This window comes from Bubalus bubalis, chromosome 2, assembly GCF_019923935.1.
Source record: "Bubalus bubalis isolate 160015118507 breed Murrah chromosome 2, NDDB_SH_1, whole genome shotgun sequence".
Taxonomy (NCBI): Eukaryota; Metazoa; Chordata; class Mammalia; order Artiodactyla; family Bovidae; genus Bubalus; species Bubalus bubalis.
In genome coordinates this window covers 178,747,149-178,770,881 of record NC_059158.1, presented here as the reverse complement: position 1 = coordinate 178,770,881, position 23,733 = coordinate 178,747,149, and the positions used below count along the sequence as shown (strand labels likewise).

Genomic DNA, 23,733 nt, shown 5'->3' with positions numbered 1-23,733 from the left:
TTTAGCAAGCAGATTTAATATGCCTTCATGCCTGGGACTAGAGCTCTGATGTCGCCTCCTAGTACAGGATGATTTATGTTCCTCCCACATTGCACAGCCACTGACTTCTTGCTTTTTGCCTAGCAAGTTTTCTCATATCCATTTTCTCTACCCTGCATGGTTTAGTAACTTGCCTGTGTGGGTTAGTCATGCAGACATGGCGTGGGCTGGGCAGGTTACTCAGGTAAGGAGGCTGTCTCTCAAACCACCAGTTCAGGAAGCTTGATGTTCAGCTCAGATTGGGCTGATCAGGGCCTGAGGCAGTGCTCTTTACGTTCTTCAGTTTTAGGCAAATCCATATTTATAACAGAGAGTCATTGAGTTCACTACAGCCAGGCTCTACTCTTCTCATAGTTGGAATTTTTCTGTTCTCTCATTACCACTATCCAGCTCCTCATTTTCCTTTCTTCCAGGGTATATATATATTTTTTCTAGCAGCCATATTAATAGATTGTTTTTTGAGTCTCAAATTACAGAAGAAGGAATTAGGTTGAGCATAAATGATAGTTAATAAACTCTCTGGAGCAGGTCTTAACACTCTGCAGGCCTCTATCTTCCCCTTAAAACCATAGTGTTAATAATAATTGCTAGTGTTTACTAAGCATTTTCTTTGCAGCCAGCACTTGATAAGTAGCCCATGTATATACTTCATTTAATCCTTAGATAGATGCTTTGAGGTAAATACTGTTTTTATAAATTGAACCTCACTATGAGGTTAAATCGGAGAAGGCAATGGCACCCCACTCCAGTACTCTTGCCTGGAAAATGCCATGGACAGAGGAGCCTGGTGGGCTGCAGTCCATGAGGTCGCTAAGAGTCGGACACAACTGACCGATTTCACTTTCACTTTTCACTTTCATGCATTGGAGAAGGAAATGGCAACCCACTCCAGTGTCTTGCCTGGAGAATCCCAGGGACAGGGGAGCCTGGTGGTCTGCCGTCTATGGGGTCGCACAGAGTCAGACACGACTGAAGCGACTTAGCAGCAGCAGGTTAAATGGGGCTTCTTTGGTGGCTTAGTTGGTAAAGAATCTACCTGCACTGCAGGAGGCCTGGGTTTGAACCCTGGGTTGGGAAGATTCCCTGAAGAAGGGCATGGCAACTCACTCCAGTATTCTTGCCTGATGAATCCCCATGAACAGAGGAGCCTGGCGGGCCATACAGTCCATGGGATTGCAAAGAGTCAGACACGACTGAGCGACTAAGCACAGCACAGCATGGGGTTAAATAACCAAGTTCACAAAGTTGACTAGGATTTCCAGCCTGTCTCCAGAGCCTGTGCTGTCTTTCACTGTGGTATACTGACTGCCTTATAGGAAGGTTGAAATAAGCAATAATAAAGTATAAAAATAAAAATTAATATCTAATAGTTATCAGATCTTATGAGGCAGGCATGAGACTGAGTTTATCATGCATAGTCTCATCTGATTTTCATATAAGGCAGTGACTATTATTTGTTCCACTTTATAAGACCACTCATGTTGTTTAGTCACCAAGTTGTGTCCGACTCTTTGCAACCCCATGGACTGTAGCCTGCCAGACTCCTCTGTCCATGGGATTTCCCAGGCAAGAATACTGGAGTGGGTTGCCATTCCCTTCTCCAGGGGATCTTCCTGACTCAGGGACTGACCCTGTGTTTCCTGCATTTTGACAAGGGGATTCTTTACCACTGAGCCCCCAGGGAAGCCCTAAGACTGGCTATATGCATGGGTGCGTGCATGCTCAGTCATGTCTGACTCTTTGCAACCCCATGGACTGTAGCCTTCCAGGCTCCTCTGTCCATGGGATTTCCTAGGCAAGAATACTGGGGTGGGTTGCCATTCCCTTCTCCAGGGGATCTTCCCGACATAGGGATCGAACCCACATGTCCTGCGTCTCCTGTATTGGCATTCTTTACCACTGTGCCATCTGGAAAACCCAAAACTAAGGTTTAAAAAGATAAGTTGGGACTTCCCTGGCAGTCCAGTGGTTACAACTGTGCTTCCACTGCAACGGGTGGGGCTCAATCCCTGATGGGGGAATTAAGATTCCGCACGCCATGTGGCACAACCGAAAAATTAAAAAAAAAAAAAAAAAAAAAAAAGGTTAGTTGCCCTGCCTAACCTAAAGTCACATAAACTAAGTGGAACAGCCTGGACTCCACCTCAGTTGCATCTGCTTCCATAGCCTATGTTCTTCACCATCTTCTTTATAAATTGAATGCTAGAGAAATGTACTATGGTGTTATCACAGGGCGCGTTTCTGAGTTTGTACCTTCTAGAAAAGGGTCTGTGTTTCCAAGATGGTACTGGGAACACAGTGACACGTTCTTACTCTCCCTTACAGGCCATTCACTGTCTTGTTGATACTCACTGTTGCCAGGCCTCCCTTCCCAAAGCTGATGTCGTATCTCCATTATAGGTTTTTAATTGATTTTATTTTAGGCTGGCCGTATCCTGAAATAAGTAGTTTACTAGGGAGGAGCCATTATCTTGTGGAATATTTGTACCAATATCCTTCCAGAAGATATTTTACTTTTTTTTGTGATAAGACATGCATAATGTAAATATTACTGTTTTAACCATTTTTACTATAATTCAGTGGCATAAAGTCCAGTCACAGTGTTGTGTAATCATCACAACTATTTCCAGAAGTTTTCCATTATCCTAAATAGAAATACTTCTTTTAAAAAGAATACAACCTCCCCGCAATATATGCATACTTTTATAAAAGTCAGAGGTAATCATTAGAGAAAATTTGCAAGCTATATAAAGATGAAAAATTAAATCTCTCAGGATTCGACCCTCAGCAACAGTCCTGGTAACGGGTTTATTTTTTGCAGTGCTGGGTCTTTGTTGCTGCTTGGGCTTTTCTCTAGTTGTGGTGTGTGGGCTTCTCATTGCAGCGGCTTCTCTCATAGCGGAGACGGAGCTCTCGGGCTTCACTAGTTATGGTTCCCGGGCTCTACAGCACAGGTCCAGTAGGTAGAGTGCACCGAGTTGTAGCGCACCAGCTTAGGTGCTCTGAGACGTGGACTCTTCTCGACTCAGTGATCGAACCTGGGTCTCCTGCACTGGTAGGCAGATTCCCTGCCCCTGAGCCACCAGGGAAGCTGCCAGTAAAGTTTTGATTTGAAGTATTTCCTTCTGAGTCTTCTTGTGTGCCTATGTATGTGTGTGTGTTTAACTACTGTGTTGATCTTTTCTAGCAGGCTGTGACAATGTCTGTTACTTGTGTTTGAGTTCTAGGTTGTTTGAAAAGGTACATAGTCAAACACGTTTTAGATGTATTTATATTTGGAAAACTAGTGTATATTTATTTCTGAGATCTGTTTTCAGTGGTTCATTGATTGATTTATTCGAACAAGTCTTCCTTTGTCCTGGCAAAGTCCTCTGCATGAAGAACAGGATAAGGGCTTGCCCTCAAGCACTTCACAGTCTGGTGTGTGAATGCTAATATGTAATCCATGGTGCCATGTACCACAGTAAGGGATGTGATGTGCAAGGCACAGAGCTGATGCTGACAAAAGTGGTGATCAGCTATGGCTGGGAGCTCAGCCAGAGTCATCTTTTTAAAACACTAATCCAATAATGACAAATATTTTTAATAGAAGAAATTACACTGTGAACAACTTACAACCTTAATCATGCTTTGTTGCTTAATGTAATATGAGCACTCTTCCATGTCCCATGTTTTTAATAATTCTTCCCTTTATTTATTTGTTTATTTATTTTTGGCTGTAACAGGTCTTAGTTGCAGCATGTGGGATCTTTCCCTGTGGTACACAGGTTCAGTAGTTGTGGCTCACGACCTCAGTAACCTTGAGGCATGTGGGATCTTAGTTCCCTGACCACGGATTGAACCCTCATCCCCTGTATTGGAAGGTGGATTCTTAACCACTGGACCATCAGGGAAGTCTTCTTAATAATTCTTCATATCATAATTTTTAATGACTACAGAATATATCTTGCTTTAATTTACTTAATCACTTTGCTGTTGGTTCTATAAGCTATTTCTAATTTATCATTATTACAAATAGGGCTACAGTGAAATCTATGGCCTTAATTCTTATCTGCATTTTGGATTGTTTCCTCAGGATCTGGGTCTGGATGTGTCTGTTTCACCTTATTTTTGCCAAGATTTTTTATTTAATGTAAACTAGAGTTTTGCCAAGAAAATGCACTGGTCATAGCAAACACCCTCTTCCAACAACACAAGAGAAGACTCTACACATAGACATCACCAGATGGTCAACATCGAAATCAGATTGATTATATTTTTTGCAGCCAAAGATGGAGAAGCTCTATACAGTCAGCAAAAACAAGACCGGGAGTTGACTGTGGGTCAGATCATGAACTCCTTATTACCAAATTCAGACTTAAATTGAAGAAAGTAGGGAAAACCACTAGACCATTCAGGTATGACCTAAATCAAGTCTCTTATGATTATACAGTGGAAGTGAGAAATAGATTTAAGGGCCTAGATCTGATAGATAGAGTGCCTGATGAACTATGGACTGAGGTTCATGACACTGTACAGGAGACAGGGATCAAGACCATCCCCATGGAAAAGAAATGCAAAAAAGCAAAATGGCTGTCTGAGGAGACCTTACAAATAGCTGTGAAAAGAAGAGAAGTGAAAAGCAAAGGAGAAAAGGAAAGATATAAGCATCTGAATGCAGAGTTCCAAAGAATAGCAAGAAGAGATGAGAAAGGTTTCCTCGGCGATCAATGCAAAGAAATAGAGGAAAACAACAGAATGGGAAAGACTAGAGATCTCTTCAAGAAAATTAGAGATACCAGGGGAACATTTCATGCAAAGATGGGCTCAATAAAGGACAGAAATAGTATGGACCTAACAGAAGCAGAAGATATTAAGAAGAGGTGGCAAGAACACACAGAAGAACTATACAAAAAAGATCTTCACGACCCAGATAATCACGATGGTGTGATCACTCACCTAGAGCCAGACATCCTGGAATGTGAAGTCAAGTCGGCCTTAGAAAGCATCACTACGAACAAAGCTAGTGGAGGTGATGGCATTCCAGTTGAGCTATTTCAAATCCTGAAAGATGATGCTGTGAAAGTGCTGCACTCAATATGCCAGCAAATTTGGAAAACTCAGCAGTGGCCACAGGACTGGAAAAGGTGAGTTTTCAGTCCAATCCCAAAGAAAGGCAATGCCAAAGAATGCTCAAACCCACAATTGCACTCATCTCACACACTAGTAAAGTAATGCTCAAAATTCTCCAAGCCAGGCTTCAGCAATATGTGAACCATGAACTTCCAGATGTTCAAGCTGGTTTTAGAAAAGGCAGAGGAACCAGAGATCAAATTGCCAACATCCGCTGGATCATTGAAAAAGCAAGAGAGTTCCAGAAAAATATCTATTTCTGCTTTATTGACTATGCCAAAGCCTTTGACTGTGTGGATCACAATCAACTGTGGAAAATTCTGAAAGAGATGGGAATATCAGACCACCTGACCTGCCTCTTGAGAAATTTGTATTCAGGTCAGGAAGTAACAGTTAGAACTGGACATGGAACAACAGACTGGTTCCATATAGGAAAAGAAGTATGTCAAGGCTGTATATTGTCACCCTGCTTATTTAACTTATATGCAGAGTACATCATGAGAAACGCTGGGCTGGAAGAAGCACAGGCTGGAATCACGATTGCTGGGAGAAATATCAATAACCTCAGATATGCAAATGACACCACCCTTATGGCAGAAAGTGAAGAGGAACTAAAAAGCCTCTTGATGAAAGTGAAAGTGGAGAGTGAAAAAGTTGGCTTAAAGCTCAACATTCAGAAAACAAAGATCATGGCATACGGTCCCATCACTTCCTGGGAAATAGATGGAGAAACAGTGGAAACAGTGTCAGACTTTATTTTTTGGGGCTCCAAAATCACTGCAGATGGTGACTGCAGCCATGAAATTAAAAGACGCTTACTCCTTGGAAGAAAAGTTATGACCAACCTAGATAGCATGTTCAAAAGCAGAGACATTACTTTGCCAACAAAGGTCTAGTCAAGGCTATGGTTTTTCCTGTGGTCATGTATGGATGTGAGAGTTGGACTGTGAAGAAGGCTGAGCGCCGAAGAATTGATGCTTTTGAACTGTGGTGTTGGAGAAGACTCTTGAGAGTCCCTTGGACTGCAAGGAGATCCAACCAGTCCATTCTAAAGGAGATCAGCCCTGGGTGTTCTTTGGAAGGAATGATGCTAAAGCTGAAACTCCAGTACTTTGGCCACCTCATGCAAAGAGTTGACTCATTGGAAAAGACTCTGATGCTGGGAGGGATTGTGGGGCAGGAGGACAAGGGGATGACAGAGGATGAGATGGCTGGATGGCATCACTGACTCGATGGAGTGAATCTGAGTGAACTCTGGGAGTTGGTGATGGATAGGGAGGCCTGGTGTGCTGCGATTTGTGGGGTCGCAAAGAGTTGGACATGACTGAGTGACTGAACTGAACTGATTCTAATTTTATAGGTAAAAATTGGTATTTTACTTTTCTTTAATGGAAATTATTTCTTAAAATTTTTCATGTGGCCAGATAATACCATATAGTTGGTAGTTTTTTCTTGGCCAAAGCACAGATATTCTATTTTCATTTTGTCACTTTTGTCTGTACCTCCTTAGATTTCTCTTCTTTTTGAAAATAATTCTGCCCACTGCATACAGTAGACAGAACAAACTTATTGCAGACACATTTGAAATTCAGAGGGTTTATGTAGGGATCCCAAGTCCCCCAGCATGCTACTCGGTCTGGAAATAATCTTTATTCTTCTTATGTATGTAGCATTTTATAGTTCCTAAGGTGAACTCAAATCTGTATTTCACTTGAGTTGACCCTCACAGTAACCTATAAGTAAACAGTACAAATGTGCCTATTTCAAAAACAAAGAGAGCTGAAAAATTGTTGATTGTACAGATTTCGCCTTTTTTTTTTTTTTTTTTTTTAAATTTTGGCCACACCACACAGCGTGTAGAATCTCAGTTCCCCAACCAGGGATTGAACCCTGCCCACAGCAGTAAAAGGACTGAGTCCTAACCACTAGACCACCAGGGGGGCTTCCCTGATAGCTCAGTTGGTAAAGAATCCTCTTGCAATGCAGGAGACCCCGGTTCGGTTCCTGGGTTGGGAATTTCTGCTGGAGAAGGGATCGACTACCCACTCCAGTATTCTTGGGCTTTCCCTGTGGCTCAGTTGGTAAAGAATCCTCCTGCAGTGTGGGAGACCTGGGTTTGATCCCTGGTTCAGAAGATCCCCTGGAGAAGGAAAAGGTCACCCACTCCAGTATTCTGGCCTGGAGAATTCCATGGACTGTATAGTCCATGGGATTACAAAGAGTCGGACACAACTGAGCGACTTTCACTTTCAGACCACCAGGGAGTTCCCATATTTCACATTCTTAATGAGAGAATTAAAATCATGCTGTCAAGACAAGACTTGGGGGCTTCTCTGGTGGTCCAGTGGTTAAGAATCCACCTGCCAATGCAGGGGACACAGGTTTGATCCCTGGTCGGGGAAGATCCCACATGCCCCAGGGCAGCTAAGCCCCTGTGTCAAAACCACTGAGCCTAAGTGCCTCAGCTACCGATGCCCACAGGCCTAGAGCCCATCCTCTTCAACACCAGAAGCCACTGCAGTGAGACGCCTGCACACCACTACTAGAGAGTGGCCCCTGCTTGCCACAACTAAAGAAAGCCCATGAGCAGCACTGAAGACCCAGCACAGCCAAGACTCAGATTATCAGGGAAATCTGAACCAGAGCCCTTCCTATTGCCCAGACATAAGTGAATATTATTTCTCAAATGATGGTATAGAAAATAAAGCTGTGGTTTGCAAAATGATGACTGCGAGATGGACTTAGCCAAAGACACACAACTAGTAAGTGTAAATCCTTGTTCTGAACACTCAGCCCAGATCGCTCTGCTTTTTTTTTTTTTTTTTTAATAATTTTTATTTGTTTTTGGCTCTTTGTTGCTGCATAGGCTTTTCTCTAGTTTTGGAGAGTGGGGGCTGCTCTCTGGTTGTAATGCGTGGGCTTCTCACTGTGGTGGCTTTTCTTGTGGAACAGGGGACTCTAGAGCACAGGCTCAGTAGTTGTGGCACATGGGCTTAGTTGCTCTGTGGCATGTGGGATCTTCCCAGATCAGGGATCAAACCCGTGTCTCCTGCACTGGCAGGCAGATTCTTTACCCCTGAGCCGCCAGGGAAGCCTTTCTGCTTTTTTTGACTACACTCCCAGAAGAATGTTCCCACCAAGAAATTTTGTCTTCTAACCTCTTCCCGAGATGCAACTCTTACCACTTGGAGATTCTAAATTCTGCGTCTTGGTGCTTGGTAGGACAGAAAAGTTTAACTTAAGATATTACTCTCAGTCCCCATTCTTCCTTCATTCCATCTCCTTTCTGAGTGTCTGTTTGGAAAAGTAGCTCTTATCAAATGTAAGAGGGCCGATCATTTTGCTGGGTTTCATATCCTATGTGGATTTTTTTGCAGTGTTTCACTGTCCATAGGACTTAAATTTAAGGTTTTAAAATTTCTATCTATAATAAATTCAAACCATAGCCAAAGTATATAAAGTAAAAAGAGATAATCTTTCCTTCTTATCCAACCTTCCAGAAATGATCACCGTTAATAGTATGGTGTTTGCCTTTTTAGATTTTGTTTGCATGTATCTATGTTTATATGTATTCACAGGTGTGAGGGTTTCTGTGTGTGTTTTCCACACTATTTTTTTCTGAAACTTCCTTTTTTTCATTTAATGTTATATCTTAGACATCTTTCCAAATCAGTGCACTTAGGTTTATCTGTATTAAAATCAGTGGCATAGTATTTAATCAAATTGCAAGGTCCTAGGGTATATGCATTCTATTTTTTAAAAAATATTTATTATTTATTAGGTTGGTGCAAAAGTAAAAAAAAAAATTGCAGTTTTGCATTGTTGAACTTTGCTGTTTGATATTGGAATATATTCTCAAATATGGTTATGTTATACATCATTTTAATGCACATTTTTAGCTTTATGGTTTTTTGCTAATGACATTATTGCTGTTTATATTTATTTTAGACTATAGAAATGATGTTAGACAAAAAGCAAATTCAAGCAGTTTTTTTATTTGAGTTCAAAATGGGTTGTAAAGTAGTGGAGACAACTGGCACCACCCACAACGCATGGCCCAGGAGCTGCTAACAAATGCACAGTGGGATAGTGGTGCAAAACGCCAGAGCCTTGAAGATGAGGTGCTTAGTGGCTGGCCACTGGAAGTTGACAACAACCAATTAAGAACAGTCATCGAAGCTGATCCTCCTCAAACTACACAAGAAGTTGCTAAAGAACCCAACATCAACCATTCTATGGTAATTCAACATTTGAAGCAAGTTGGAAAGGTGAAAAGGTGAGAAAGGTGAAAAAACAATTATTGTTTTGAAGTGCCATCTTCTCTTAATTCTGCCCAACCACAACAAGCCATTTCTCGATTGGATTGTGACATACAACGAAAAATGATTTTATATGACAGCCTGCGACAACCAGCTCAGTGATTGGACCAGGAAGCGGCAGAGTACTTCCCAAAGGCAGACCTGCACCAGAGGAAGGTCCTGGTCACTGTTCAATGGTGTCTGGCCCACTACAGCTTTCTGAATCCCAGTGAAACCATTACATCTGAGAAGCATGCTCAGCAAATCGATGGGATGCACCAATGACTGTAACTCCTGCAACCAGCATTGGTCAACAGAAAGAGACCATTTCTTCCCCATTTCTTCTCCATAACCATGCCCGACCACATATCACACAACCAATGCTTCAAAAGTTGAACGACTTGGGCTACAAAGTTTTGCCTCATCCGCCATATTCACCTCACCTCTCGCCAACCAATTAACCACTTGTTCAAGCATCTCAACAACTTTTTGCAGGGAAAATGCTTCCACAGCTAGCAGGAGGCAGAAAATGCTTCGAATCCTGAAGCACGGATTTTTATGCTACAGGAATAAACAAACTTATTTCTCATTGGCAAAATATGTTGATTGTAATGGTTCCTATTTTGATTAATAAAAATGTGTTTGATCCTAGTTTTAATGATTTAAAATTCACGGTCCAAAACTGCAATTACTTTTGTTCCAACCTAACATTTGGCTATGCTGGGTCTTAGGTGTGGCATGTGGGATCTTTAGTTTTGGCATGTAGCATCTAGTTCCCTGACCAGGGATTAAACCCGAGCCCCCTGCATTGAGAGCACGGAGTCTTAGTCACTGGACAACCCGGGAAGTCCGTGGTGTATGCATTTTTTAAAAAAAGATGTTTTACATGAAGGACAACACATGCTCTGATGGGTACATCTATTTTAGGCCTGCAACTAAATTACTTTGGGTGAAATTTTCATCTTCTCTGAGCTTCAGTTTCCTTATCTATAAAGTAAGGATAGAAATATCTTATGTAGTTGTGAAAATTAAAATCATTCTTTAATTTATCAAGCATTTATTGAGGGCCTTCTGCATGCCAGGTAGAAGGTGATGGTGTCCTACAAACTGGGAAGCTTTATGTAAGGAAGTTCATCGTGAGAGTAATTCAAAAGGAGATATGTGCTTATCTTTGTCTCTTCCCTACTCACCTTAGCGATGTCTCTGAGTCTCTGCTCGATAAGTGCCTCTATACCAACCACTCTCCTCACCCTGACATCTTGATACGGACTTCTGGGGAAGTGAGGCTCAGTGACTTCCTCCTCTGGCAGGTAGGTCATTTCCAGCCACTATTCTGTTTGTGTCAGAACTGAAAACTGTGACTGCACCCACAGAACAGATTGGAGGGGGAGCTAAAATCCAGAGTACTGTCTGCAGGCTTTGCCTGGTAACATTTGTTATCCCTTCCTCATCCACCCCTGGCTTTTTGAGTCTGTGTGGTTCTTGCTGCCTGGAATGCCCAGAGGAAAAATCAAAGCCGTCCTGCTGTAGTGGAAGCTTTACTTGTGCCTCTGTTCAAGGACCTGGACTTCTGCCTTATGTCCTGAGCACAAGCTCCTGCCTTGGTAACCTGCCATGTAACCTGCACCTCTAGGCTGGAACCTTGCCTTGAATTTACTGATTTCTCTCTTTCAGAATAAAGGGCTGCATTTACACAAGCACAGTCCACAAGGGATATAAACTATATGCAGACTCTTTCTTTGGGGCCTGCCATTGCCTCTCAGCTCAGTTATCCCAGTGTAGGTAGTCATCTGAAAGCTCATACTCAAATAAGTTTGTCTTTGCTTGAGAATCTCCATCATCTGTTCCCTTTGCCCCTGGGTAGCACATGGCTGGAGGAAATCTTGTTCAAGGAGAGGCTGGAGGGAGAGACATGAGTTGGAAACAATTCACATGGTAAATTCCAGAAATTTTAATGGCCCATAGTCTCAAAAGCAAACTAACAAGATTCAGCTACTGAAGATACTTTTAGTCTTTGGCTATACCAAAGAAGTGTAACATGCAGCTTATGGTTTTATGGCCCACTCTGTTGGTCAGATGATGTCGGAAGAATTTACTTCTGGGCACTGAGTTTTAAGAGATTGCACTGGTAAACTAGAGGACTTAGCAGAAGAGGCCAACCAGAAGATGGCCAGGAATCTGAGACTCATGTCCTCTAAGGCATAAGTGAAGGATGATGGTCTGGAAAATAGTTTATTCTCTTGAGGGGAAAAAAAAATTGAGTTCCTCCTTGGTGCTGGGAATATGGCAGTGACCAAGTTAGAAATTGGAGAAGGTGATGGCACCCCACTCCAGTACTCTTGCCTGGAAAATCCCATGGATGGAGGAGCCTGGTAGGCTGTAGTCCATGGGGTCGCGAATAGTCGGACACGACTGAGAGACTTCCCTTTCACTTTTCACTTTCATGCATTGGAGAAGGAAATGGCAACCCACTGCAATGTTCTTGCCTGGAGAATCCCAGGGACGGCAGAGCCTGGTGGGCTGCTGTTTATGGGGTCGCACAGAGTCGGACACGACTGAAGTGACTTAGCAGCAGCAGCAAGTTAGAAATAATCCCTACTGTCTTAAAACTTACAGTTTGTTAGCAAGGACAAACTGAACAAGTCATTACAACCTTGGGAGCAGATAACAGGCAGCTGTAACCTAGCCTTCCAGTATGTGAAAAATGTCACTTTGGAAAAGAAAGTTGTTCCAGAGAGAAGACCTTAGACCTTGGTAGGAGTTCCAGGGAAGGTGACACTGGTTTAGCTTAATGAGCTCTTTGACAGCTAACATATCCCCCTTTAGGCACTGAATTCCTTTCCACTAAAGGTCTCAACAGTGACTGTCAAGAATGTTCTAAAATCAGTAATGATTGTTAAAAGTTCACTCAGCTCTGTGCTTTGTTTTATATATGTTATCTTATTAAATTTTTACAGTACCTTATAATACAAGATACTCTTAGATACCCAGAGAAGTTAAGTAACTTGCCTCAGGTCAAATAGATGGTAAATGGTGGAGCCAGAATTCAAAGCCAGGCAGTCTGGCCCCAGAGCCCACGCTCTTAACCATTGTGCCATACTCTGCTACTTAAAAATAACAACGGCAGCTACCATTTATTCATTGCTAACTCTTATCAGACACTGTGTCTCTGAGATGACCTCTGAGGGCCAAGAGCCAATAACATAATCCAGATGTTATTTCATAGTCCTAAAATTGGCTCTTAGAAAACTCCTGGTGGAAATGTTGATCTCGCCTCGCTTTAGTTCTGCCTTGCTACAGGCAGGTGACCTTACTGCCTCAGATGACCCTTCCCCCATCAGTGAGTGGATCCGGGCTGGCAACAGCAGCTGCAGCTCAGGATGCCTGGGCCACCTCATCTCTGGACATGATCAGCCTGCTCTTTCTTTGGAACCTGACCAGGGATATGTTCCAGTGACACGTTACTAAACCAAACTCTCTTCCTTCCCCACCTTTCCCAGACCTCCCACTCCTGCCTGGTGTTCCAGCCTGTTCTGTGGCCAGAATACACGTTTTGGAACCTCTGTGAGGCCATCCTGCAGTTCCAGATGAACCATAGCATGCTTCAGGTAAGAGTTCAGGGCTGGCCTGACTGGATGGGACGGAAGAAAATATTAGCATTGATTGACCCCCATGACTGTATATGTCAGGCACTTGCTACTGGCAAGTTAATGAGTAGTAGCTGCCACTTACCGAGTATTTACTGTGTGTCAGGCACTGTGAACAGTGTGTATCACTGTCTCATTTAATGTTCCCAAGAACCCAATGAGCTAGGTATTACTAGCCCCACTTGTGCAAATGAGTAAATCAGAATTATTTAGTTAAGGACACGGAACCAATAAAAGACCGAACTGAGATTCAAGTTACAAGTCTTTAATCTTTTCACTGTGGAAACTCAGGAAAGGCTTCTCAGAGAGAATGGCCATTATTCACTGAAGGAATTAGCCTAACAAAAGATTGTAGAAGTGGAAGTATGCAACATCCAAGACTCTTCCAGAGGGATTAAAAACAAAATAGCACTATCTTCCCATTGTATAAAGCTGTGTTCTGCCAGGACTTGAAGTTCTGCTTTCAGTTTTGATCACTAGATCTTGAAACAGGTTTCATTAGGAGGGAGATTCACCTATATCTGATGAGGACTCTCCATCATAATGACAATGTGTATGCTGGTGGCAGCTAACTTACTGAGGGTCTGCTAAGGCACTTTGGTGTTTTCATATTTAACCCTTCTAACAATCCAGCAGCTTTGGTGTCCTCATTGTTCAGATATGGAAACAGAGGGATATGGTAACTGTCTCAAAGTCACAGAATTTTAAGCCCAAAGCTGGTGATGCTTCTTGAGTCTGGAGAGTTAATGGCCAGGAGGAAATAAAGATATAAGTCGGGGCTTCTCAGTCCCCCTGGCATCGGGGACTCCTTGGAGAAACTGATGAAAGCCATAGACCATCTCCCTAGAAAAACTGCAAAGGTCACTCTAACACATGGCATTTTGCATAGAATTGCACGAATCACTGAAGCACGTAAACTACTTCTGGAGGTTCACATAACCCGTGAAATCTTTCCCTGAATCCCAAGTCCAGAACTCCTGGAATAAGTCAGTGAGATTGTGTGCTTGATCATTTAGTCTCAGAATATGAGGAAACTGAAAGAGGAAGTTGAGTTCAATTGAAAGGAAAAACAGCAAAGTCTCAATTATCCACTGTCAGTGAGGAATGAATATCAGTTTTTCCACATGACCAAATCTCCCTTTAAGAACTAAAACTTCTTTATCCTTTTTTGATAGAGAACTTTCTGAAACATGTCCTGTGTGTAATTCATTGACACCTACTGTGTATTAGGCACTTGCTAATAATTATGATGATCAGAATAATCACATTCTCCTGATGCTGATAGTGATGGTAGTGACCCCATCTTGAAGCCTTCATTGTCCAGGATGGCCTTGAAAGACGGGATTCTTTCTCTAAGCTAGATGGTCTGCAGATACTTGACTTCAGGATTTCTTGTTTATGGTCAGTGGCTAATTTTGACAGCATTTCTTCTTCCCTTCTCTTCCTGTTTCCAGTTTTAAATGAGCTACAGGTAAGAAAACCAGTCAACCAAGCTTGTTAGAATTATATCTGTAAAGAAAGAGTAAACTGGCCTTTCATGAAGCCCAGAGGATCTTGGTGTACGAGCTTTTGTGTATGGCTATTCTTGTCTCTGGGCTTCCCTGGTGCTCAGATGGTAAAGAATCTACCTTCAACGTGGGAGACCTGCGTTCAGTCCCTGGGTTGGGAAGATCCCTGAAGAAGGGAACGGCTGCCCACTCCAGTATTCTGGCCTGGAGAATTCCATGGACAGTGGAGCCTGGCAGGCTACAGTCCATGGGGTCACAAAAAATCAGACACAACTGAGTGACTTTCACATTATTGTCTCTAATTAGGAAGCTCAGAAGTCTTTTAGTAATTCAGATTTCTCAGATACTTTCCCACATGGCTATCAGAGGAATTACCTCAAGTTTCACTCATTCCGTTAGTTCAATACAGTTCAGTCGCTCAGTTGTGTCCGACTCTTTGTGACCCCATGAACCACAGCATGCCAGGCCTCCCTGTCCATCACCAACTCCCGGAGTTTACTCAAACTCATGTCCATTGAGTCGGTGATGCCATCCAACCATCTCATCCTCTGTCGTCCCCTTCTCCCGCCTTCAACCTTTCCCAGCATCAGGGTCTTTTCCAATGACTCAGCTCTTCGCATCAGGTGGCCAAAGTAAATGTCTCATTCTATAAATGTCTATTACTGAGTACCTGGTCTGAGTCAGGCACTATGTTAGTATTCCACACAAGAGATTTAAGCAGTTAATTGGCCAGACAAGATCCCTACCTTCATGGAGATTATATTTTTACTTGAGGAGACAGATAATAAGTAAACAAATATATGCAATAAGGCAGTGAAGAAACAGAGTGTTGTCCTAGAAAGGAATGAAGCAAGCAAGAGGTGCTGAGTGGAGCAGTCAAGGAAGGTCTTGATAAGCCGTGATATTAAAGATGAGAAGTAGCCAGACATGTAAAAATCTAAGGGAGAAGGATTATTCTCTGTAGAGGGAGCAGGAAGTGGAAGGATGCTACAGTTATATAGTTTAGGTCTTAGAAGAACAAAGAGGCCAGCATGCACGAAGAAGGATGTGAGATGAAGCTGGGTAGGAGTCAGGCCTCTGATCATTCACGGCCTTGTAGGCTATGGGGACACATCTGAAGACTTCTGATCAGAGGGAATGGCAGGATCTAATTTACATTTTGTATAAGTCACTCAGGATTTTCACAGGGCAGGAGTCAGAGATCAAATTCCTAGAGTTGTCCAGGTGGGAGGATGTGGCCTCGAGGTGGGGTGGCGGCTGCAGAGAAGGGGAGGGCTGAGTGGACTGAGATGAAGGAAAAACAAACACTAAAACAGAAACAAATGAAACTAAGTTGATAATACAACCTTCAGAGAAAGGGATTAATTCCAGTTACCTGAACATAGTTCTCTGATTATACATCTTTATTCTTATATTCTAAGAATAATACAAACTGGAAATCAAACTTAAACATTACTTAAGAGGTTTATCAGTGGTAATGTTAATGATGTAATTCTGAAATTCTTTCATGCCTCTTGTAGAAGAAAACCAATGAGCATGAATATTAATGTTACTAGGAACCAAAACATTTAGGTTTTGGCCTGGGCAGTTGGGTGGATGGTTCTGCTGTTTTCTAGAATGGGGTGGAACATGTTTAAGGACAACCGTTAAGAGTTTCATTTGGTACCGAAGAATCATAATTCCAGACATTTATTGAGTTCGTAGCACGTGTCAGGCATCCTTTTACTTGATTCTATGTAGTTCTATAAGGTATATACTACTCTTAATTGCCTCCATTTTTAGAGTGAGGAGACCAAAGTAATAACAGATATTGACTGTCCTGAACTCTTTCTCAGCAGACCCCATGGGGGTTTTGGCCAGATTTCCTCTGCCCGGGAGCATTCATACTCTGTTTCTAGAAATCTTAGCACCTCAGCAGAAGCACTAGCAGTCTAGTCCAGACTAAGCATCCTGGCCAGTATGCTGTCAGACTAGAGAGCTGATCTTTCTGATATCCACCTTGTATGTGTTCTGTATCCTCACCAAATTGGATTGTTCAGTTCCTTATTCTCATCCCCTTTGGTTTTCTGCCTCCACATCTGTGTTCTTGCCCCATCTCCCAAATTCTTATTGTTCAGTTTGAGCTTCTCTGTCTCTAAGCCCAGCCCAGTATGTCCTGATGCCCTGCAGGAAGCCAAGGTAGGGAGCTGGGTTCTTGACCTAGCTCACTGGGATGAGGGCAGGTGCTGGATGCTAATGGAAGCAGGGACTCAGCTACAAATTGTTGGAAGCTAGATCCTGGTATCTGAAGGGATCGTGAAAGTTTCCAGGTGGTCACCCTTCATCTTAGAGAATGGGGGCTAGCAAAGGGAAGCAATCTTGACAATGACACAGTAGGACAGAGAAAATCAGGGTGGGGAAGGGTTGGGCAGCAATACAGAGCCACTGATTCTCAGTTACAAGCTGCATGGATGGTAGGTCCCCGGGGATCTTTCCTCAGAGATGAGGAGTAATAGTGTGGTCCACCTGATCTGTAATGATGTAGAGGGAGAAGATAAAGGTTCCCACTAAACTTCCTTTGATGCATCTGTCAGAGGTTAAATACTAGGCTGGCTCAATCAACCATTTTATTTCTAGTACTCTAAAGGTAGTCAATGTCTTCTCCTCAAGAGAAGTTAGAAAACTTCAGCTGTTATCTCAGACATTCCTGACTTTGAATCATGGTGCTGCCTACTGGCTATGTGACTGACTAGGCAATTACTTAACCCTTCAGAGAATCACTTTTCTCATCTGTAAAATGAGAGAAGTAATGATAATACCTGCCTCACAAGTTTGTGATCAGCCTTCAGTGAACTAATACATCAAGAGAACTCAGTGCAGTGGTGGAACAGAGTTCATTTTCAGAGACTGGTGGTCAGTATAGTTCATCATGTGTGTCTCTGGGCTCTTCATTAGACTTCATCTGTCTCCAGAAAATCCACAGACACTTAGCACTCTGCTCATCCCATCTCCAGGACAGTTCCCTTGGCACGGAGACTCTGGGTGCTCGTCAGAATATCATGTTACCAGCAGGAGGTGCTGTCTCAGCCCTCCGAAACGCATCCCACTTGCTACCAACCTGGGGAGATGGGGACTCAAGAGAGGACTTATTAGCTGGTGAATGTTTTGAAGCCCAAGACCTGTATCCTCTTTCCATGCCCTAGTGAGGTCAGTGGACCTGAGGATTTATGTACTGTGGAGGGGCCATTACATCTGGTTCCCTAATTCTGCTGAACAGAGAACAAGAGCAGAGAGTCTTAATGCCCAGGAGAAGTTTATATTGATAGTTTAGAGTCCCATTTCTCAAAATGAGCTCCATGAAGCCCTTACACCAAGACCACAGAAGGTCTGTATAAGAAGTATCTATGGTAATTATTAACGCCCTCCCCCAATTGCTCCTTATACAGGGAGAGTAGACAGTATGGTCAGGGAGAGAGAAGTTGACCATTAGGACCTCCATTAGCCTAGATTTTCAGAGTCTGAGTACCTGAGAAGAACTTAGAACACCTTTGAGGCGGGGTGGTAGATCCAGACCATCTGATTGCACAGAGGCATCCAGATGCAGGTCACTGGTTCCCCACTCCGCCCCTAGAAAGTACAGCTTATCCAGAGGCACACAACACATGTCCTATAGATCTTTCAAGAAGTCACCTTAGTGGAAACCAAGGGAACTTTAACTCACTGTGTGACTTAGGCCAAGTCCCTCCCTAGCTTGGTGTCATTGTCTGTACAGGAGAAGTACAGAGCTGATGGGCTTTCTGCTCTCCCCTGACTCTGTCATCCTAACAGTGAATTGCTGATTCCTGGCAAATTAGGGGCCAGACTCTGCCCAACTGCCACCTTTCTGCTCAACACTCAGTCTCGGGCTGCCATTTGGAAAAAGCCAGAGCAATTTTAACCAGCTCCGCATCTCCTGCCTCTGTGGCTGGCTGGCCTCATCCTTTCTGTTTGGCTAGAACTTTGCCTACCTAGTCACAAGCAGTGGTGACAGAAGAATAGCTACCTGTTAATAGCCAGGCACCAGATTGGGCATTCATTATCTGCTTTTTCTTCAAACCACCCAATGAGATGGATGTTATCATCCTCATTTTGCAGATGAAGAAATAGGCTTAGTGAGGTGAGGACATTCTTTGAACAGAAACTTCTCAAACCCCAATGTTCCAGGCAGACTCACTGGCCTAATCACCCTGTCTGATTTCATCAGTCTGCCCATTATTGCCCTGCCTAATATTCTCCTCCCCCATACACTCTACCTTTATCTGACTCTTCCCCATTGGTTAAATGGAGAAGGCAATGGCACCCCACTCCAGCACTCTTGCCTGGACAATCCCATGGACTGAGGAGCCTGGTAGGCTGCAGTCTATGGGGTCACTAAGAGTTGGACACAACTGAGCGACTTCACTTTCACTTTTCACTTTCATGCATTGGAGAAGGAAATGGCAACCCACTCCAGTGTTCTTGCCTGGAGAATCCCAGGGATGGGGGAGCCTGGTGGGCTGCCATCTATGGGGTCGCACAGAGTCGGACACGACTAAAACGACTTCGCAGCAGCAGCAGCATTGGTTAAAGTTCATCTGGTTCTGCCTGCCCATGAGATTCCACTGCCCCTTGACCTTCATCAATCACAATTTCTTTCCTCTGAATTACTCAGCCCTTTCCCTTACCTTCCTAATGACCCTTACCACATTCCACCAGTACTATGGCATTTGGGTACATCTCTGTGTTCTCAGCTTGTGAGCACATGGATTGTGGTAACTATATCCTGTGCATTTCTGAACCCCCAATAAGGTCCCACATGTGGGACCCAGGGTCCTCCCTGACCAAGGCCAGGAAGAAGCCCTTCTAGCAAGATGGAGACACTTAAGCAGCAACTTCTCAAACTTGTTTAGCCTTCATAGCACCACACGTGAGTTCGTTATCATAGCAGAAGAGTGCCCTTGAATGCCTTGGATCATTTAAGAGCCTGGAGTGGGTATTTTCTAGATTTTTCATTTCTCATCTTTGTGGTGGTGGTGGTGTTTAGTTGCTGAGTCATGTCTGAATCTTTTGCGACCCCATGGACTATAGCCCTCCAAACTCCTCTGTCCATGGGATTTCCAAGGCAAGAATAGTGGAGTGGGTTGCCATTTCCTCCTCCAGGAGATCTTCCCAACCCAGGGATTGAACCCACATCTTCCGTGTCTCCTGCATTGGCAGATGGGTTCTTTACCGCTGTGCCTTATTCATGCAATAAATCTTTATTGTTGAGAAGATGCTAGAAAATCACTTCCCTACTCTGAATCTCCATGTCTGTCTCCAGCAGATAGAAAGTCCCTAGCTCTATTGTGAGGGTCAAGTGAGACAACAGATGAAGCGCTTGTGTATGTATAAGATATTCCTTAAAGGAGGAACACAGAGCAGTCCAGGTGTTCACAGGCTGAGTAGGACACAGACAGGTATCCAGATACCACAGTACGAGGTAGAATGTGGTGGAGGGGCACCAAAGGTATAGGATGCCAAGTTGGCAGCAGGATGGGAGTTTCTCCAACATGGAATAGGACTGGCAGGAGGAACTCTGAGGCTAAGGTTCTGCAGCCTGTTAGCAAGAGCAGAGAGCATCAGTAAGGCACAGCACGGCCTTGGTTCTGCTCCAAAAGGATTTTCGCCTCCCGTGCCAGGAACATCCTCCATGGCCTCCTGGGGGCATACGGTCAGCCTGTTGAACAGGTACAGGGTGCCCCAAGTGCCAGAAAGAAAGAGCCACAGTCTCTTTCCTCCAGGAGTTCATGGTTTGTCTGAAGACACAGTATGAGAAGTGCTGCCAAGGAATGTAATCACTTACCTGGTGTCAGAACTGATTCCAGGAGCCCGAGGGCTCTATGGAGCCTTCAACGGCTCCTTTTCTAACAGAAATGGTGGACTGTGGTCCTAATACCTATTCTAGAGGCAGAATGCAGTAAGTGGCTTAGGAAATCTGAACCTGCTTCTCAGAATGTTCACAGGAGGGTCATTTGCTGAGCAGGTCAGCCTGGTCTCACATGAGAGGCAGTTCTGGACCCAAACCCTGAAAGGTAACTTAGGAAGTTGGGAAGATGACCCCCTCAGAGTGCCTGGGGAATAAAAAGTAATGACCCAATGGATATGCCCCAGGCAGGAATAGAACCTTCCTTGCATCAGAGAATAAGCAATAATAACTTGTAAAATTGCTATTTCTGTTTGAGAGCCTGCTAATATGCTGGAGGGGTTTTGCATATATTATCTCTAATCCTTAAAACCATTCTTCAAGATAGGCACAACCCCCACTTTACAGATGAAGAAATGAGGTTAGGAGAGGGTTTGTCCAAAGCCACAAAACTAGGTGGTGGGAGAACCAGAAGTCAGACCCAAATTTGCTGGTTCCCTTCCAAGTGCACACCTGAGAAGAATTTCGCGAAATAGAGAAGCTCCCACCCCAAAGAGACCAACATGGATCCAGAACTGGCAGCGCCCTGCCTGTACAATGTGGGCACCACCCATTGCATACCTACTCCCAGATCTTTCCAAATGTGATCCAAACGCCCCACTGTTCCACTTAACTTGGCCAGTCCTGTGCCCCACCCTCACCTCCTCCATTCCAATTCCACCCAAGCCTAAAGATGATTTCCCCACCCCAAACCCTGCTTTTCTCTAGCAGAAGGCCCGAGACATGTATGCAGAGGAGCGGAAGAGGCAGCAGCTGGAGAGGGACCAGGCTGCGGTGACAGAGCAGCTGCTGCAAGAGGGGCTCCCGGCCAGTGGGGACCCCCAGCTCCGACGGACACGCTTGCACAAACTCGCAGCCAGACGGGAAGAGCGGGTCCAGGGCTTCCTGCAAGCCTTGGAACTCAAGCGGGCTGACTGGCTGGCACATCTGGGCACTGCATCAACCTGAGTGAGGCTGGCCTCCTGCCACTTTGCCCTACCCTTGGCTTCCAGGGCCCCACTCCCCTTTCTTTTCTTGGCGAAAGGCACCTCCCTCCTGATGATGAATTGTGTTCCTTGGCTTAGCAAGGAAGCCCGAGGCTAGGTCTGCTGGCCAAATATCTATGGGCTACCTGGGACAGTGCCGCTGGGGAGAGGGATAGGGGTGAGTCTCAAGTACCCTGAGCCCAGCTGTGATCACAGTAGGTCTGAGGAGCAGAGGGCCTCAGCTCTTCCATCTTTGCCACCTCTACCTGTACTCCTAGGTGCACTTTGGTTTTCCACCAGCACATCCTTCAACACACAAAATTTGGGGGAAGAGGTCTCCCCCAAACCTTGGCCCTTTACCCATCCATCTTAGCCATCACAAAAGATGTGGCCCCACCGTGGATTTGCTGGTAAAGAGCTAATAGATGGCCAGCATGATTTAGGCAAAGGGGAGGCAGAGACAGAAAATTTGCCCATCTGCTGCTCCTCCTCCTTGGCTCTCCACCTGGGATTTGCTATTGAATCTTACCCCCTCCCACCACGCTGGGCTGATTGCTCACTGAAAGGCTCAGCGCCCCCAATGGTGCGAGGAAGCCAGGCGGGTGATTACAATCCAATTACCTATTGTCGACTCAGCCCACACAAGCTTTTCTCCTCCTCTTGCAGGGCATGGGGCCAGGCTCCACTCCCCAGTGAGATGGGCCCCCTCCATTGCCACAGGGTAACAGAAGAGCCTGTAGGCCCTGGTGAGTCTAATCTAGCACAGGCCGCCTCCCATGGATCACATGAGGACCAAGAGCACAGAAACCAGCCCGTCTCCCAACTGACTGCCTCCTTGCCCTCAGCATCTCGGACTCTGCTTCCCACCTCCACAGCCTTTGAGGCTTTTCTCAGCTTTTGACCTGGCCCCCTAAGTAGGCTGTGAGATGATTTAGTCTCAGCATGGCAGAGTCTCAGCTTGTGAGGGCCAAGGTTGCCCAGCAGGGAGATAAGGGCCAAGTCAAGGGCTGTGTCCTTTCCCTTACCTCTCCCTGCCAGGCCTGGCTGCAGAGCTGCTGAGAGGATTAGTGCCTTTGAAGAGCTGTCTGTCTGAGCAATTCCGTGCTTCAGGTGCCCCACAGCAGCCAGCACCAGCGAGTAATACCAACCAAACGCTGTGTCTTCCCATTTTACTTTCTGCAAACTATTTCCCCAGCACCTCCCTCTAGGGGAGAGGTGGGGTCTTGCAAGCAGTGCTAAGAGCATATTCTTTAAAACCCCTAACTTCCCTGTATTCCAATCGTCTCCCCTTTCTGTGCCTGGATACCTGGCACAAGAGACCTTGTGCGCATCATCACTGCTCCCAGAATCAGGCATGAATGCCAGACACTGCGATGGAAAAGCCAATCAGTGCACCCTTTGGCAAGTCCCCCACACACACCTGGCACTCCCCACTACCAATGCCTGGCACAGGGTTCCCAGAGAGCAGGTGCTGTACATTTTCCAGCTTTACAATGAGGCTGTTGACAGCCTTAATTAGGGAGGCATGAATTATGCGGCTATAAAGGCAGAGCCCTACAATTAAGGCGGGAAAGAGGGGCTGGAGGCAGCAAACGGAATCTGCCCTGTGAGCATGGTAGTTGAGTCCTTGTCTCCTTTCTGGGTCTGACTTTCCCTAACGTGATCAGGGGTACCGCAGAGGTGATTAATGGGCAGGCATCTCTCCGGCCTGAGGTCCTGTATTCTGGGAGAAGTACACGGGGTTGGGGGAGGGGCTAGTGGCTGCCTCGGGAGGCACGGGAGGGGTGAAAAGCAGCTGAGGGATCACGGATGCTTTGAACCGGGCTGCAAATAGTTGATACGAAGTCACCGTGATTGCTTTCGACCGGTATGATTTGTACAAACCAGCTCAACCCTTGCCTCAAGAAACTCGGTGCGACCTATTTAAATGTCCTCCCACCTGTGAGCCAACCCCCCCCCCCCACACACACACACACACAACTTGAGGATATTTATCGTGTTGTGTTCTCTTGGGTGTCAAATAGAATTTTAAAAATTCTTTCTTAGAGGTAAAACTTGCTTGCGAGTGCAACTGAAGACCGCGTTTTGCTGCAGCAATTGTCCACCTCCCTCAGGTGCACTCGGCCACTTCCAGGATCCCTAGCTTTGGGGGCGGAGGGGGGAGCCACTGGAAGAGCCCTTTTGCCATCGCAACACCTGTTCCTC

The 23,733-nt window shown here is 44.8% G+C and overlaps 1 protein-coding gene across 2 annotated transcripts in view; it reads left to right on the top strand.

Moving 5' to 3' along the window:
* Positions 1–23,733, top strand: part of DHDDS (dehydrodolichyl diphosphate synthase subunit) — a 38,209-nt gene extending 14,476 nt beyond the window's left edge. Inside the window, exons 7-10 of one of the 2 annotated variants that reach the window (XM_044938090.1) lie at positions 10,645–10,759; positions 12,950–13,057; positions 21,272–21,511; positions 22,195–23,733. In XM_044938090.1, the coding sequence (XP_044794025.1) occupies positions 10,645–10,759; positions 12,950–13,057; positions 21,272–21,511 (463 nt within the window). In that variant the 3' untranslated portion in view covers positions 22,195–23,733. Of the gene's footprint in view, positions 1–10,644; positions 10,760–12,949; positions 13,058–21,271 lie in introns of both variants that reach the window. The other variant, XM_006055452.3, reaches the window with a different exon arrangement.